The sequence below is a fragment of the Nicotiana tabacum genome, chromosome 16 (assembly GCF_000715075.1).
Source record: "Nicotiana tabacum cultivar K326 chromosome 16, ASM71507v2, whole genome shotgun sequence".
Taxonomy (NCBI): Eukaryota; Viridiplantae; Streptophyta; class Magnoliopsida; order Solanales; family Solanaceae; genus Nicotiana; species Nicotiana tabacum.
This window is the reverse complement of record NC_134095.1, coordinates 152,646,620-152,663,528: the sequence shown is the minus strand read 5'-3', so window position 1 is coordinate 152,663,528 and position 16,909 is coordinate 152,646,620. Positions and strand designations below refer to the sequence as shown.

At 40.6% G+C, this 16,909-nt stretch overlaps 1 protein-coding gene across 5 annotated transcripts; it reads left to right on the top strand.

Moving 5' to 3' along the window:
• Nucleotides 1–1,940: 1,940 nt before the first annotated feature.
• LOC107806705 (uncharacterized) lies at nucleotides 1,941–7,682 on the top strand. 5 transcript variants are annotated; one of them, XM_016630925.2, is made up of 8 exons: nucleotides 2,101–2,468; nucleotides 2,553–2,827; nucleotides 2,995–3,327; nucleotides 3,626–4,153; nucleotides 4,255–4,413; nucleotides 4,628–4,819; nucleotides 5,089–5,525; nucleotides 6,908–7,682. In XM_016630925.2, the coding sequence occupies exons 3-8, from the start codon at nucleotides 3,264–3,266 to the stop codon at nucleotides 7,517–7,519; spliced, it is 1,992 nt and encodes a 663-aa protein (XP_016486411.1). In that variant the 5' UTR covers nucleotides 2,101–2,468; nucleotides 2,553–2,827; nucleotides 2,995–3,263; the 3' UTR covers nucleotides 7,520–7,682. The 5 variants fall into 5 exon arrangements, with proteins under 5 accessions (XP_016486408.1, XP_016486409.1, XP_075089577.1 ...); XM_016630922.2 differs by lacking the exon at nucleotides 2,553–2,827 and having other exon boundaries at nucleotides 1,941–2,468; XM_016630923.2 differs by lacking the exon at nucleotides 2,553–2,827 and having other exon boundaries at nucleotides 1,996–2,468; nucleotides 5,092–5,525.
• The last annotated feature ends 9,227 nt before the right edge of the window (nucleotides 7,683–16,909 follow it).

Here is a 16,909-nt window from a genome sequence, read left to right as displayed (position 1 = left end):
TAAGAACCCGTTAAGGGCTTAACGGGTTGTGGCGGGTTCGGGTACCCGTTTGGCGAAAACTTAACGTTACTAGCCCTCCCCCCGTCCAACCCGTCCCAACCCGCAAACATATGCACAGTAACGGGATGGACCGAGCTGACCTGGGTTGAACCGGGTTGTTAGCGGGTAAGCCCGGCCCGATTAACACCTCTACTTAGAATAAAGTTAGTTACTTTGATCCTGTTAATGGTCAATTTGATCAAATGCTGTGTCGTTTCAAATCACTAGGCATATTAAGTAGACGCTCTCGTCGAGCTGAAATCAAGCGCTTGGAATTGGCCAATGGCGCAGTTTTCCAAATAGCTGCTATTTGAGTTTTGTTTGTCTGGTTCTATAGGTCCGGATATGGCTGTCTAACCGGACGGCCATGTTCCGTCCCGCGTCCCGTCCCATCCCACTTCATTTTAAACGGGATGAGCCAATATTAAACGGGACACGGGATAGGACGAGACGACCATTTCGTCCCGTTTGTCCGTCCCATTTTGTCCCGTTTCGTCCCGTCTTGTCCCGCCTGTCCCGTCCCATCCCGTCTCGTCCCGCCTATCCGACTGTCCCGCGAGTTTTTATGGTATATTTGTGGAATTTTTGTTGTATTTGGTAAGTATAAAACAAATCCAACTTATGTACCGACCATTAATGAAATGATTGCAAAATTTGAAAAGTATTTTTTTCTCTATTCCCCAAGTTTATTTAATTTCTACTATAGTTAACCCATATTTAAAATTAAGAGGTGCAAAGGGATTTGTTCATAAAATTTATCAAAATTTAGCAATTCAAGAAAATGAACAACCATCTCTCGAACACTTCCAAGCTAACATATATTCTTATGCTAGAATCTAGATCAATGTTTGATAAATATAAATCTATGGAAACAAAAGGTGGTGAAACTGCTCCTTCTACTTCTAAAGTCTAGAGTAGAAGTTTTATGGGAAGATATGGATGATATAACATATTTTGATTCCTTTATTGATAATGAACTTGATTCTAAGCATCGGAGAATGTTTTTAGCGCAACAATATTTTAACTCGGAGATCATAGACGAATTAGCAGAGGACAACCTAGAGATTTCCGTATTATTCATAGACTGGATTACTGCAGAAAGAAGAAATCTTGGTTTTGAAAAATTAACCACTGGGGAAGAAGAAAAATACAATGAGATACTTAATACTGGGACCGATGACGGCATGAAGCTCATAGAACATCAATCAACATTGCCAATTCCAGAACAATGTCTGAGACAAATTATAGATAAGTTACAACGAAGCTATATAGGAGCTTACAAATATTAGTATGATAATTTGTAATTGGCTACCAAGAGGCCTAGTTCAAACAGAACACTTCCTAGAAGGTGGTTGCGTAGATTAGGTGATCTTCAAAAGAATTATATTTGTATGTGAGATTTTAAAGTTCTATTAATAAAATAAAAGGTTCTAAGCGTTGAATTTTTTTAAGAATTGTCTTACACTCTTATTTAGTTACTTAATGGCTTGAAATTGTATTAAGTAAATTATAATTCTATTATAATTACTAGAATATTTCATTACAAGTCTTTTGTTTTAATATTTTATAATTCTTTATTTAGTTTCCTAATTTGGGTTTTAACATTTAAGTTTATTAAATAAGTTAAAAAATTAGTCGTTGCAAACTTTAAAAACTTAGTCATTGTCAAAAAACTAGTTGTTGCCAAACTTAATGCTTAAATATTTTTTTTTTTTTAAAAGCAGCCCACTTAAGGCCCGTCATCCCGTCTCGTCCCGTTCCGTCTCGTTTCATCCCGTTTGTTAGCGGGACGGGATGGGACGACCATTTCGTCCCGTTTATCTCGTCCCGTCCCGTCCAGTCCCGTAGGTCCGGTAACGCCAACTTTCTTATTTTAAATTCAATTTTGCTGCGTATTTTGTACGTGTGAACAACTTTTTCGTGTGAACAAATGCTAGATACTTTGGGGTGGAAACCAGGTTGGAAAGGGGAAATAAAGAAAGAAAAGGAAACAAAAGAAGTCAATTTTGGTGTGCTAATTGAAGACATAAATCCAATGAAGGGAGAATACTAGTTCCAACTATCCAGTTGTTGAAGGCTGAGCACTTCAATTCCGACACTGATAAGCATGTCGTCCTCACCAAGCAACAGTCATGTGCACGAATCGCCGTGTCTTAATCTAGCAGCCAGCACAACCAACGGTAATTTTCAAAAACCGCCCAGTCCTATTCAAGCAGAAAGCACAAACCACGATGATTATCACACAGTGTCCATTCCTAATCCAGCAGAAATCACAAGCGACGATGAATATGACACAGTGTCGGTTCCTAATCAAGCAGAAATCACAAGCAACGTTAATTTTCAAGAATCACCCAGTCCTAGTCTAACAGCCAGCAGCACAAGCAAAGGTGAAACGCCAAGTCCTAATTTAGCAGCCAACACAAGCAATGGTAATGTTCAACAATCGCCCAGTCCTGTAATAAGCTTTTCCTTCTCTAGTATTTGTTGCTCACCGAGGATATGACCTGTGATAGGCTTACGTGGAGGGCGTGGATTAGGGTAGAAGTCTAGCAGCCAGTGCATGTTCCCCTTTTCCTTTCACTAATGGTGGCGTATTTTAGTATTTTCCATATGCTTAAAATTCTATTACTACCTGGTATCACGTGTGTTTTGGTTGCTCTACTCCCTAGCTGTTGTTATTGCTTTCCTGACTTTTACACTAATGTACATTTTTTTTCTATACTGTTGTGATTTGCATGCTTGCTTGGAGCCGAGGTTCTACCGGAAACAGCCTCTTTACCTGTATAAGGTAGGGGTAAAGCTGCGTACATAATACCCTCCCCAAACCACTATTTGCGGGATACACTATGTTTTTTTTTGTTGTTGTCGTTGTCTTCTCTTGTATTTGTTCCTGCATTCCTTTCCAATTACTTCCTGTGTCTCCATTGAGAATGATTTGGGGCTATACTTGAACAGACAAAAGCGAAGAGCTGTTGTTGAAATGCTTGCCCTTATGCCTTGCAATACTCAGAGGGGATGAACATGGTTTTGACCAAGCTGCACAAGCTCTAGCAGCAGCTAGCTCGAGCAACAGTAATTTTCACCGACCGCGCAGTCCTAATGTACCTAATCTAGCAGCTAGCACAAGCAGACAATCTCCCAGTCCTAATCTAGCAGCCAACACAAGAAGCAGTAAGACTCAAGTTTTAACTCCTTATTCACCAGCCATCCCAAGGAGCGGTAGGATGGAAAATTTGTACAGTTTAGCAGCCAGAACAAACCGGAGTAGCTTCGAAGAAATCGGTGAAGGTAAAAAGTTTTTCCTTCTCTTTCTTCATCCCTACACCCAGAGTCGGACCTACATAGTAGGCAGAGGGGTCACCAGCACCCGGAAACTTCGGCAAAAACTCCATATATTTACTTGCTAATTTCTTCAAGAAATAGCCAGATATTAACAAAGGCCATCGTACCAATTTTTATGAGCAACGATAGATTTATATTGAATGTAACGGTGCCCTGTCGAATCTTGGGTCCCCCTCTGCCTACACCCCCTTCCCAATTACTTCCTCTGTGCCCATTGAGAATGATTTGGCTATATTTTGAACAGAGAACATAAATGAGGAGAAGAAGTTGTGGGGATGCTTGCCTTTATACCGTGCATTACTCAGAGAAAACCAGAGTGGTTTTGAAAAAGAAGCTAAAGCTCTCTCGAAATTTCCACCAGATGTGACTATATGTAGGAAGGTAACAAGAGCTGGGGACACTGGCCTTCACGTACTTGTTGGTGCTGGAAAGTGGTATGATTCTGTGATAAGTAAACCAAAAAGTTATGCATTAGAAGGGTTGGTTATTCGTAACAACAATGGTCATACACCTCTTTGTGTGGCTGCAAAGGTTGGGAACATGGAGGCTGCCAAGAAGTTGCTGCAACTTGAAACGGAAATCCGGAGTGTGCGAGCGACTGACGACGATACTGTTGGGCGGTATCCGATTATAGAGGCTGCTAGATATGGCCATAAGGAGATGGTTTTACTTTGGATTGGGGATATGGCCACGAAGATGGCAGACTCCCCACCAACTAAAGAATCAGCTGCTTCCACCTTTCTCCATCTGCTAGTTGTAGCCGAATTCTACGGTAAGATAGTAGTATATACTTAAGGAGATGGTTTGCTTTTGATTGGGGATATACTCCATTTTACCGACTCATCTTGAGAATCTCTTTTTTGTGTAAAATAGATGTGCTGCTAGCTCTGGTTCGACGTTTTCCTGGTTTGGCCCGGGCAGAGTTTTATGGTGACAATGATGATGTATCGCTTTTGAGTTTGATGGCTGAGACACCTTCTGCATTTCGGAGTGGGACTCAGCTAGGCTTTTGGCAACGCTTACTTTATTCTGGTAATATTCCTACTATGATCATATTATCACCAGCAATATTTTCTTCTGCTTATGTTCTTTCAAGCGATAGTTATGCTGCATACGTGAGAGATCACTAGTCACTAACCCAATCCCCACTACAAAATCAATCCACATGGAATAAATAAAGAAGACTACATGTACTTCTAAGCAGGTTGTACTTTAAAACCTAATTGCTTTGCATTTTCTTGTGAAGTCGCACAGGCAAACTTAGAAAGAAGATTGTCAGACATTGAAAAGTCCTTTGTTGTAAATCAGCCCTCAGTCACAGTACCCTCAACAGAATCGCCACAGCCTACTAATGAGTTAACATGGGAGTGTTTCGTGAAGTATCCACGCAATTGTGTCATCACAATTCAAGCGTGGCTTGCTAGGATGATTAATAGAGGTAAGTACTTCCTTAATATTTATGTTTAACGTGTCCTTTTTCGCCTTTGTATCAAGAAAATCAATAGTAACAACTCTTCTCAGACATTATTACTATTGTCGTTATTGTTAGGATAATTATGATTAACAGCAGCGACTATGATATGACGAAAATACTTGTAAAAGGGTAGTCACTTCCTCTGTTTGGAAATTATTATGGTAATCCTCTGATATGTTGTTTCTATAACATTTGCTAGTTCTCGTGTTCTGATAGAGTTTCATTGTTTACAGCAGCAATATTCAAGCACATTAAGGATATAAAGTTAATGCATAAAGAGACTCTTGATATCGTGAAACGTCTTTGCAAGGAGCTTATGAAAGAGTATAAACCTAAGGATATTGAGCCAGTACTCAGAAAGGCAGTTCTGTTGGCAGCAAGTTCGGGAATTCCTGAAATCATAGAAGAAATTGTAGATTGCTACCCTGACGCAATTTGGTTTGTTAATTCTGAAAATCATAACTTATTTCACCTTGCGGTAATAAATCGGCATGAAAAGGTGTTTAACTTCATATATCAGTTAAGTTTGTATAAACATTTGGTAACAACTGATGAAGACACTTCAGGAAACAATATATTACATATGGCTGGAAAATTAGCACCTCTTGGCCGACTCAATCTTATCTCAGGTGCAGCTTTGCAAATGCAGCGCGAACTTCAGTGGTTCCAGGTATGAGCTTCACTATTATAACTTGGTTCTAGATCTTTATTAAAACATAAAAATATTGGTGCTTTGGTTTATTAAGATTGGCAGCCATTTATGGAATAATATGTATGAACTAAGGGAAAAAGAGATCTTTTTACTTAAATTGAAGTGAACTAGAATTTCAACAGATATACGAGAAGCATAGTAGCATAAGTAGGAAACTGAACTTAAAGAGTTGGCTCAAGCTCAATTACATTGTACTACTATAGCAAAACTTGGTTGAACCCTCAGCTCAGTCTAGTAGAAGCTTGGTTGGACTTGATTCAGCTCGATAATAGAACAAATTTAGTTAGGCTTGGCTTGACGACCGGACCTATTCTGCATTAGTGTGCAAGGGGTACTCGTTCAGTACCATCAACACTCGGCATTTCATATGTGGAGTTGGCGTGGGGTGTTCTATGTTTTCACCATATAGCTTTCTGCGGTTAGGATTAATTTTGTTTAGTGTTTTCAACGGAATCCCAGACACCACACTACACTATGGTAATACACTGGGTATGTTATTAACTTATTATTGTTGTAGTATTTTTATAGGAAGTTGAGAAGGTAAGGTAAGTGCTTGTGACAAGCGAGATGCGCGTCTTTAGGTTTTTGAATATGGTTTAAGGATCATGTGGTTGAGTAACTTTATTAAAATGATATTCCCTCTGTTTCAAAAAGAATGAACCTATTTCCTTTTTAGTCAGTTTAAAAAAGAATGAACCCTTTCTAAATTTGGAAACAATTTAACTTTGAAATTCTCCTTTTATCCTTCATAAGATGATATATAGTCACACAAATATCTATGGTTCATTTTAGACCACAAGTTTCAAAAGTATTCTCTTTTTTTCTTTAATTTCGTACCCTGTCAAATAGATTCAAACAAATTAAAACGGATAGAATTAGTAGGAGATACAACAAAATCTGAGAAAATAATGTTATCAAAATGGATGAGGTGAGTTTGAGCATATGGAATGATTGTAAATGATAAACCTGTGAAGTATCTCTTGTGGAGTAAGACTTTACAAATAAGCATGCGAAGTCATTTCTTAATGCACAATGCTTTACGAGCTTAAAAGGCAAAGCAACCGGAGCCGTTTAAAAGATTGACCAACAAAATAATTTAAAATTCTTCTATCATCTAAATTATGAAGGGGAGCATTGGCGTAACTGGTCATGGGTTCGAGCCGTGGAAACAGGCTCTTGTAGAAATGCAGGAAGGCTGCGTATAATAGACCCTTGTGGTCCGGCCCTTCCCCGATCCCGCACATGGCGGGAGCTTAGTGCACATTACGTGTAAATTATGTCATTCTATGATTGCTTCAACACTTGCATTAACATGAGTACATGCATTTACGTGTATGCAGGAAGTGGAAAAGTTTGTTCATCCAACTTTAAGGACAAATAGAAACTCATATGGAAAAACTCCAAAAATGGTGTTCACTGAGGAACACAAGGAATTGGTCAAAGAAGGAGAGAAATGGATGAAAGAAACTGCAAATTCATGCACATTTGTGGCGGCCTTAACAGCAACGGTAGGATTTGCAGCAGCCATCACTGTACCAGGAGGAAATCAAAGCAAAGGTTTCCCAATCTTCTCAAAAGAACCGGCCTTCACGATTTTTGCTGTTTCGGTTGCATTCTGTCTGTTCTCTTCTGTTGCCTCTGTGCTAATGTTTTTGTCTATCCTCACCGCGAGATATGCAGAAACAGATTTTCTTAGATCTCTTCCAAAACGATTAATTATAGGCCTCGGTACACTGTTTATTTCAATGACATCTCTGATGATAGCATTTGGTGCTACAATTTATCTCGTTTTCGGTCAGAAAAACGGACTGATACTCATTCCAGTGGGCATAGCAGGCCTCATTCCAGTAATCCTATTTGAGTCCTTGCAATTTCGTCTCTTGTTAGATATGTGTATGTCCACATATGGCCCAAGCATTTTTCATAAACAGAGCTCACGTTTACTTTACTAGCAAGCAGAGGGGGAAAAAAAGTGCAGGCTCGTACGTTCTTGTATTTGTGTTTGTACAAAGGGAAAGTGAAGTTTCGACTAGTTTCTGAAATTGGCTAATGACGCTAGTACATTTTTATTTGTGTTGGAAGACAATTTATGTTTGTCTTGCTTTGTTTTCCTTATATTTCCCGCTACATGTGTTTTCATGGTGTTCTCTAGTAGTATAATTTTAACACAAAAAAAGGCAGCTCGGTGTACTAAGCTCTCGCTATACACAGGGCCTGGGGAAGGGCCAGACATATTTCTGCAAGAGGCTGTTTTTACGGTTCGAACACGTGACCTCATGATGACATGAAAGTAACTTTATCAGTTACGTCAGGACTCCCCTCCTATAATTTTAACACAATTCTGCTTTATTTATTATTCATTTAAGAACAAACAAAAAAGAAATTTCATCGTTAAATTTTCTTTGAATCGGGAGATTGTAGCTTTCCTATTCAAAAGAAAACTAATCAGTAAGCTATGCTTTACATTTTTAGCTTGTTTTTAGTAGAACATTTATCACACTGATATAAAAATTTGTGGAGCATGAAAACTCAAAAAGTTAAAAAAATTGCTAAGGGCGACATTGTTCTAATTTACAGCTTAAAGAAGTTTTTCTTGGGGCAACTTAAATTTCCCAAGGGAAATAAACGAAATTCCTTTGGAGATGGAAAACAAATACATTTCTTTATTCAGGACAATTTCCAGGTATTAAGTAGTAGAGTCAAGAACCATGTAGTATTCCATCTCTTTTCGTATGAAACCAAGAAAAGAATCAATGGTCAGCAACCAAATGAAAATTAGTAAAGGAAGAGAGGAAGAGGGACTTGCATATGGTGTTCATCAATTTAAAAAAAAACTTATGACAAAATTTCGAAGGAGGTTCTGTGAAGATGTTCGGAGGCTAAAGGGGTATCTGTGGCCTACATTAGGGTGATTAAAGACATGTACGAGAGAGCGCAGACCTGTGGGAGGATAGTGGGAGGGTCTCGGACCATTTTTTGGTCATGATGGGGTTGCATCAGGGGTCGGTACTCAGCCCTTTTTTTATTTGCCCTGGCGATGGACGTACTGACTCGCCACATCCAAGGGGAGGTGCCGTGGTGCATTTTATTTGCAGACGATATTATTTTGATTGACGAGACGCGAGACAGTGTTAACGCGAGGTTAGAGGTGAGGAGACAGACCCTTGAGTCAAAAGGTTTTAAGTTGAGCAGAACCAAGACAGAATATTTGGAGTGTAAGCTTAGTGGTGCTACTCAGGGAGTGGAAGGGGAGGTGAGACTGGATTCACAAGTCATCCCTAGAAGAGGGAGTTTTAAGTACGTTGGGTCTATTATACAGGGGGTGGGGAGATTGATGAAGATGTCACACATCATATTGGGGCGGAATGGATGAAATGGAGACTTACTTCCGGTATTTTGTGTGACAAGAAGGTACTACCAAAACTTAAAAGTATGTTTTATAAAGCGATGTTCAGACCGACTATGTTGTATGTGGCTGAGTGTTGGCCAGTCAAGAGCTCTCACGTCCAGAAGATGAAGGTAGCAGAGATGAGGATGTTGAGATGGATGTGCGCGCACACCAGATTAGATTCGGAATGAAGTCATTCGGGACAAAGTGAATGTGCCCCCCTATTGAGGACAAGATGCGGGAAGCACGACTTAGATGGTTTGGACATTGTTTACCTCGAAAATCCGAGTAACAATTAAACTTGACTAGTGGTTTTAAAGATATGTGATTTAGTTCAATACCGATTAATAATCAAGAAATATGAAGTAGAAATGAAAGATAGAAGTGATTCAAACCAATAATACTTGACAGTGACGACCTTGAGACGACGACCTCGAGGTGGCTTAAGGCAGTAAGAACAATTAAGTAATCAAAATAAAGTAACAATGGAGCTAAAGGACAATGTTGATGAACAGTAAAAAGGTAGAGAGTATATTCTTTGCTCAGTGATGATAATGTGTTCTTACAAATGATTGGGATCCCCTTTATATAATATGGGAGCCCTAAATAAGGAATATTTATATTTACAGTAAGGAATATTCTTGGTACAGTTGTCTAACCACCTAGTACGGAATAGTACAATCATATTCTAGGATTTGCGCCATGACTTTGGGGACGTGGCAGGAATTTAACTCGTCCTGGTACAAATCCCCAACGATACTATTTTGGGATCGAACACACTCGACCTCGGTATGCATCGTGCTTCGCCTTTGAACTTGGGCTTGGTCTATCTAACTCAAACTTGATCTCGACCGAACTTCGGACTCAGGACGGTGCACCGAGCCTATAAATCGGAAGGTTATGATCTCGACCATATACAGATAGTCCCCGCATTTCTTAGAATAAGATGATAAGAAATAATTTGAACCTCGATTTTCTCGAACCTATCACGATGACATCATGTTCGTGACGTAGGCACTTGAAGTGATCTGAAATGTCATGTCAGCACATTCCCCAAAACATCAAATGCGTTCCATCACTGGTCAGCCACTTGCGCCACCGATTCCGTCGACGACTTTCTATAAATATGAGGCTGCAAAAAACTGTACTTATCCCATCTTTATCTATTTTTGATCTTTTCCCTATTTTACTTCCTTCTCTAATCATCTATTTCCATGGTTCGAATCTGTGATCACAAGGTCACATGACAATAATTTTATCAGTTACTCCAAGGCTCCCTTTTTCAAAGCTTCGACTCGAGACAACGAGAGAAGGGCGCTGAATTCTTCCCATATTAGAAGATATGCGGACTTTACACTACTGTTCATATCTCTTAACTTCAACCTGATGTGCCACTTCGTTCCTTTTACTTTCCATGGAATGAGGTGGCACTATCATCTTCTAACTTTTGCATCCCACACCGAAAATAATGTTCCAAGGATGAACACTCTTGGATCGTTGCTCGTGCATCTTGCAACCCTTTTGGTTTTTCTTGTAATAGAAGGTGAAGCTACATCTTCTGGTCTTCCCTTCTAGTTTTTTTCTTTTGCTGTTCTTTTTTTTTTTTACGGATTATGGCCCAAAATTTCAACGGAATACTCAACCCCTGCCGCTGGAGACATAGTTACATATCTCGAGGGCTTTATACCCTAAATCTCCTCGGGCACACAAACGTTTCTAAAGATCAAAATGGGGTCCCCAGGATGGTGGTTCCTGAAAATGAAGCTCTTGAGGACGTGGTCTTAAAAGTATATTAAGTTCTTGGGTTTTGTTTTTTGCTTCTTTGTTCCCGTGTAAGTACCCTTCGCGGATGTGGTAGTGATATTTTGCAATCATCTCTTGTAAATATAAAAGGACTCATTTGTTTCCATGTTGGCTCGTGTTGAATTTCAGTCCGCTTTTACTTGTGGGAAATCTGATCGTATAACTTTTCGCAACTAGTCCAAATACCGGACTCGGGACATAAATAACCCTTAGGTCTTCAATCGATCAAAAAATACCTCTTAAGGTTCTTACTAATCCTCGAGCTAAGCTTGAATCAATTTGTTGCGAGCTCTGGACATTGGAACTCCCGAGTTGAGTGAGAGCAAGGTCTCGTCTTTGAAATAAAGTTTGCCTTTAGGCTGCGTAGATAATCGCCGAGTGAGAATTTTCCCAAACTCAAGTAGCCCTTGGGCTTAGTATTCGAGCGAGCACTTACTCGAACTCGAAATAGAGTTAGCCTTTGGGCTTTTTTATAGTCCCCGAGTGAGTATTTTCTCGAACTCGGGTAGCCCTTGGGCTTAGTAATCGAGTGAACACTTTGCTCAAACTCGAAATAGATTTAACCCTTAGGCCTTTTTATAGTCCCCGAGTGAGTATTTTTCTCGAACTCGGGTAGCCCTTGGGCTTAGTAGTCGAGTGAACACTTTGCTCGAACTCGAAATAGTTTTATAAAAAATGAATTAATCTTCGATGCCTCGATCTTGATGCCAATCTCGTGGCGTCAGCGGTTGAAGTGTCTGAAAGGTTGCTTTTTGTGCGGTTCCCAAAGTTATTAATTGGAGGCGACTGACGGTTGGCTTTTCAGCTTCCTCAGCATGCTTAAATGACCTCTATAAATAGATAAACTTCACACTCTTGCAAACTTTATTCTCATATAATTCACAAAGTCTTATTAGCTCTTTTGATTTCTCTGAATCCTGCCTTCTCTTCACTATCAGCATTCTCTATTTTCTTGAATTTCCATATTATAATTGCCAAGACTTCTAAATCGGTTCCCCAAAAGGAAAATGCTTCTTCATATACTTGATCAACCAAGGGTAAACCAGTAGTACCCTCTCGTATTGAGGAGTGCGTTCCCCTACCATGCGAAATAACGTCTGATTTCAAGATTGAGAAACCTGTATCGATGCCAGGCCAATGCGAGCCCATGTTTCGATATGTCTGTCTGATAACCAAAGACGATCTCGTGTAAGTAAAGAAGGATTGCAACTAGGGTGGAAAAGGTGTAGTGATTCTTTCCTCAGAAGAGGACATCACTACCCATAAAGCGGGGTATTTAAGCGTGTATACCAACCCATTCATGCTGGGCCCAACAAATCCAGCTCTGGTCCCATAGACCTAGTTATTATCGACTTCTACCAATGATACCAAGTGACGCTTGGCCAGATCTATCCTTCATTCTGGCCGATTGTACATCTGATCAGATTTTTCTCGAGCTAGGCCGAGGGGATGCCTTTCACCCTCGACCACCTAATTAGGCTGTACAGACCTCAATTGTACTGAGATGGTTTGATAAAATTGCAATGCCGATCCTTGAAATCTCTTTTCCTCAGCATTGACGAGGACAAAGATCGAGGGTGGATGAGCCGTTTTGTCCGAGTCAGGACCTTTGACCTGATCCCTGCTGAGAGGATGCCATTCCCCGAGGAATGGAATATGAAACATAAATAAATTCATATCTTGCTCCCATTTTTCCTTTCCTATTTTTGTCTTTTTACCGATATAATTCCTTTCTGATGATGCAACTGTTGCTTAGTTTCCTGGAGCGGTCCAGGACCTCGAGGGTTGGGTATGCCAATTGGCCTCTACTTCTTCATACGTTGAGCGTTGCTGCCGCGATTTAGCCAAGGGCCGATGGGAGGTGAAAAACCACTGTGAGCTTTCTTGTTTGCTTACTCGTGCTTCTTACAACAAAACTTACTTCATCTTTTATGCAGGTCTCGGGGAAGCTGTCAAAATGCGGCCGTCCCGACCTAGTGAAGAAGAGATCTCAAAGCCTCCCAAAGAAAAGAATAGGAAAAGAGGGTCGTCTGCAAATACCCCGAGGCGAAAGAAGAGTATAGCTCGAAAGTCCAAGGCCGACACCATGGCCCTATCTCCGGAAATGGCTCAATGCGTTTGGGATTATGAGTAAGAGGAAGAGGATGATGACTACCTCCTAGTAGCTTGGGAAAGAGGGGGCCCTGACGCTTCGAAGACTAATGAACCGATGGCGACGGAGGCGGTTCAATCCCGAACTGAAGAAATTTCAGAGGGGAGCTCGAGCAAAGTCCCCGAGCCATCAAGTAGAAAAGGTGCTCCTTGTTCCGGGGGACATTTGGTGAGTAAGCTCGAAGACCCTAACTCCGAGGCTCTTCAAAGACAAGATAACACCCCAAGTGAGTCACTTGGGGTAATCAACATAGATGACTCGGCTCAGGGCCCAGTGTTTTCTGAAGGGCAACTCCAAGATGCCCAGGATATGGAGACTCCTAATGTGGTAGTGACTTATGAAGAGAACGATATTTTTTTGGAGTGTCTCGGGGGAATCGAAGAGGGTCCCAATCCTGATTCTTTGTTTATTCTCGAGGAAGCTGAGAAGCTCCTTAAACAAGTAAGTTTTGCCTTTCATCATTTCGAGTTTAATCTTCATCCTTCTGATTCCGACTTTCTTTCCTTGTAAAAAGGTTGTGTCACTTCACCAAAGAGCATTCTCCAAATCTCGGACTGAGCTTGCCTTATGTGAAGCCGAGCTTAAGAAAATATCGAAGGAGAGGGACATCCTTAAAATCCTCTATGCCAAGAAAGAGGGGGAGATCAACGATCTACGAGTGGAATTGACAAAAACTTTCCAAGAACGGGCCAAGTTTATTGATGAGGATGATTCATCTAGTGGCTCCGAGAGTGGAGGAGACAAAGATGAAATCCCCGAGGGTGAGGCTCTCGAAGATGCGGCTCCCGCAGCTGCTGAAGATATGACCCCGAAGTAGTTTTAGGTTTCCTTATTTTGTTTTTGTGCAAGTATACCTTGTGTAAAGTACCTTTGTAATCATCTTTGGAAATACAAGTGGAACTTTTTCTCTTATATTTGACTTGCGCTGGATTTCATATTGTCTTTATTTATGGAATACTTTGTTTGTGTAACTTGAATGGTTGATACGAGAATCGATTTGGGCTCGGGATGTAATAAACACTTTTAGATCTTTATAGACATATATAATAATCTCAGGCTAAGTTTAAATCGATTCGATGAAGCTCGATGTATTATGAACCTTGAGTCCGAATCGAAATGAGAACGTAATCTCGTACTATAAGTTTTTGGCCCCTAAGCCTTTCGAGGTTGGCCCTTGGGCTCTTATATATCGGCCCTTGGGATTTTTATTTGGCCCTTGGTCTCTTTAAGTTGGCCCTTAGGCTCTTTTAAAATTGGCCCTTAGGTTCTTTAAGTTGGGCGATTTCGGCCTCTAAAATGGCTATATAATTTTTCCCTCATTTCGGCTAAAAGACTTAGTGAAAATTTAGTTACGCTATAGCATGTGTATTTTGTACCCGTTGTTTTTTTTTTGAAGGTTTGACGTATCAGAACCTTATTAGTAATTTGTTTGTGCAAACATAATTGAATACCTCTTGAGGTATTTCTGAAGGCCAATGTTATCAAAGCCATTGGATTATTTGACGATTGGATTTATCGAGGCCCTCAAGTTTTTCGGGGCTGAATTTATCGAAGCCCTTTATATTTTTCTTTTACCGAGGTAGCCTGATTTAACTAGTTTTTCAATATTTGGAGGCCTTTAATTTATAGCGGAAGTTGGACGTCTCCGAGCCGCATTATTCTTGTCGTAGCCTTTATATGACTGTGGTCTTTAGTGTGGGCGTAGCCTTCGGGTATCTCACTTGGACTTGTTTCCCGATAACTTTCCGAGCTTGTTCAGAAAGTTAATCCCTGAGTATATTAGCCTTGGCCTTTGATTTCGAGGGGATGCCTCTTTGAGGTCTTACAAGCCCGAGTTCTCGACAACTCAGATGTACTGACTGTCTATGACAGTCTTCGAGTATTCGGGGGTGCTTTTATGCTATGGCTCTTGAGTCATTTCCCATAGGATTAAAGGTGTAGATCTCGTGTACTAGTAGACTTCTTTGAGACACAAAGTGTTTTTGATATTAACAGAATGTTTCTTCAAGTAATTGATACATGCGTACATGCTTTGCCATTGGGGCTCGACTATTCTATACGGACACGGTTCATCTGACCGTTTGGCCCATTACAAAGTTTTTCTATCAAGGCCTTCTTAGGCACGAAGCATTTTTCTCAAAATATAACCATCTGAGGGTGATGCCCCCTAATATTCGAGGTTGATTGAAAAGAAGCCTTGGATACTGTTGAGTTTTCCTTAGGTAGCACGTAGTTGTTACCTCGTTAAAAACCTTGTCGGTAAAACCCGTTTGGGTCAAAATCCGATCTAAGGAAAAAAGAGTGCAATGCATGCTTTAAAACCTAAGGCCATCGTACAAAAACCAATGCCTTCGAGATCGTATGTCGTCGATCTAAAACCTCTAATGAGTTAGTTTTAAACTCAAGTGGACAAAAGGATAAAACCATACCTTAGCAGTAGTATCGACGGTGACTTTTCGTAGAACTAAGCCCCTGACTCCGAAATGTCGGGGGTTGGTCCTCCTATTGTAGTATCTTTTGATCCTTTGCTTTTGCACGACCATTCGAACAAGTGTTGTTTCTTGTTTTTCATCAGCCATCGGGGTATGAAGTAAAGGCAGGCTCGGCGGATATCCCTTTAATTCTTCTAAGGCTTGCTGATATTCCAGGGTCCACGCGAAGTCCTTTTCCCTTTTGAGCGAAGAGAAGAAATGGTGATTTCGATTTGACGACCTTGAAAAGAATTGACCCAAGGTATCCATTTGCCTTTTTATCCTTTGCACGGCCTCCACGCTATCCACGATCGTGATACCCTCGATAGCCTTGATTTTGGTACCTCGATTTTATGCCACGACGTCGAGGGACTCGCCTGTGCCAACCCCGAAGGCACATTTCTTTGGGATAAGATTCATGTTGCATTTCCTCCAGAGCGCAAATGTTTCTTGTAAATGTACTAAATTGTCCTCTGCGCACAGGGACTTAATTAACATATCATCAATACAAACTTACATTGTTTTTCCTATTCGTTTTTTGAATATTTTGTTAACTAGGCATTGGTATGTAGCTCTTGTATTTTTCCAGCTCGAAGGACATTACATTGTAACAATAGTTTCCAAATGTAATAAGTTGTCGGAGTAGGCATCGAGAAAAGCTAGGGTCTCGAGGCCGACTGTGGCATCGATCATATGATCGACGTTTGACAAGGGGAAAGAATCCTTTGGACATGTTCTGTTTAAGTCCTTATAATCTATGCACATTCTAAGTTTGTTTCCCCTTTTAAGAACTAGGTTGGCTAACCTCTCGGTGTGTTTACCTCCTGAATAGATCCTATTTTAAGAAGTTTGGTTACCTATTGCGATGGCTATTTAGCCGCCTGCTTACCTTTGCTGCTCGATTTCTCCGAGGTCATGGGCTTAGGCACTGGTACCACTTCCTCGATAGCAAACATTTCTTTCGCTGCATGTTGTTCTCTGTAGACTATTTTCACTCTTTCCTCCGCCGTGAACTTCATCATTTGGTGAAGAGTTGAAAGCACTGCCCTCATGTTGTGTATCCACGGTCTCCCGAGGAGTGCGTTGTACCTCATGTCACTTTCGATCACATGGAACTTCGTATCTTGTATGGTCCCGACTACGTTTACTAGCAAAATTATTTCTCCCTTTGTTAATTTGCTTGCCATGTTGAATCCGTTCAGGACCTGAGACGCATGTACGATCTGATCTTACAGGCCGAGTTGTTCCACGAACCTCGATCTAATTATGTTTGCTAAGCTACCTAGATCCACTAAAATACGCTTAATTTGAATTTTGTTTAAAAGGATAGAGATTACTAGGGCATCTTTTTGAGTCTGAGATATGCCTTCTACTTCCCTGTCATAAGACGATAAGACGTCCTCGGGCACATAGCTCTGAGTCCTTTTTTCTCTTGTAATTGATACCTTGGTGCGTTTGAATACAAGTCGTTGGGGGGCATCAACTCCACTAATTATCATGTGGATTACGTGTTGTGGTTCTTCTTCCT

Bases quoted from the DNA above. Each gene is read 5' to 3' on its own strand.
- LOC107806705 (XM_016630922.2), top strand. From the start codon at position 2,147: ATGTCGTCCTCACCAAGCAACAGTCATGTGCACGAATCGCCGTGTCTT. The intron at 3,328-3,625 runs GTAAAAAGTTTT...TATTTTGAACAG, and splicing joins CTTCGAAGAAATCGGTGAAG to AGAACATAAATGAGGAGAAG. The intron at 4,154-4,254 runs GTAAGATAGTAG...TGTGTAAAATAG, and splicing joins AGTTGTAGCCGAATTCTACG to ATGTGCTGCTAGCTCTGGTT.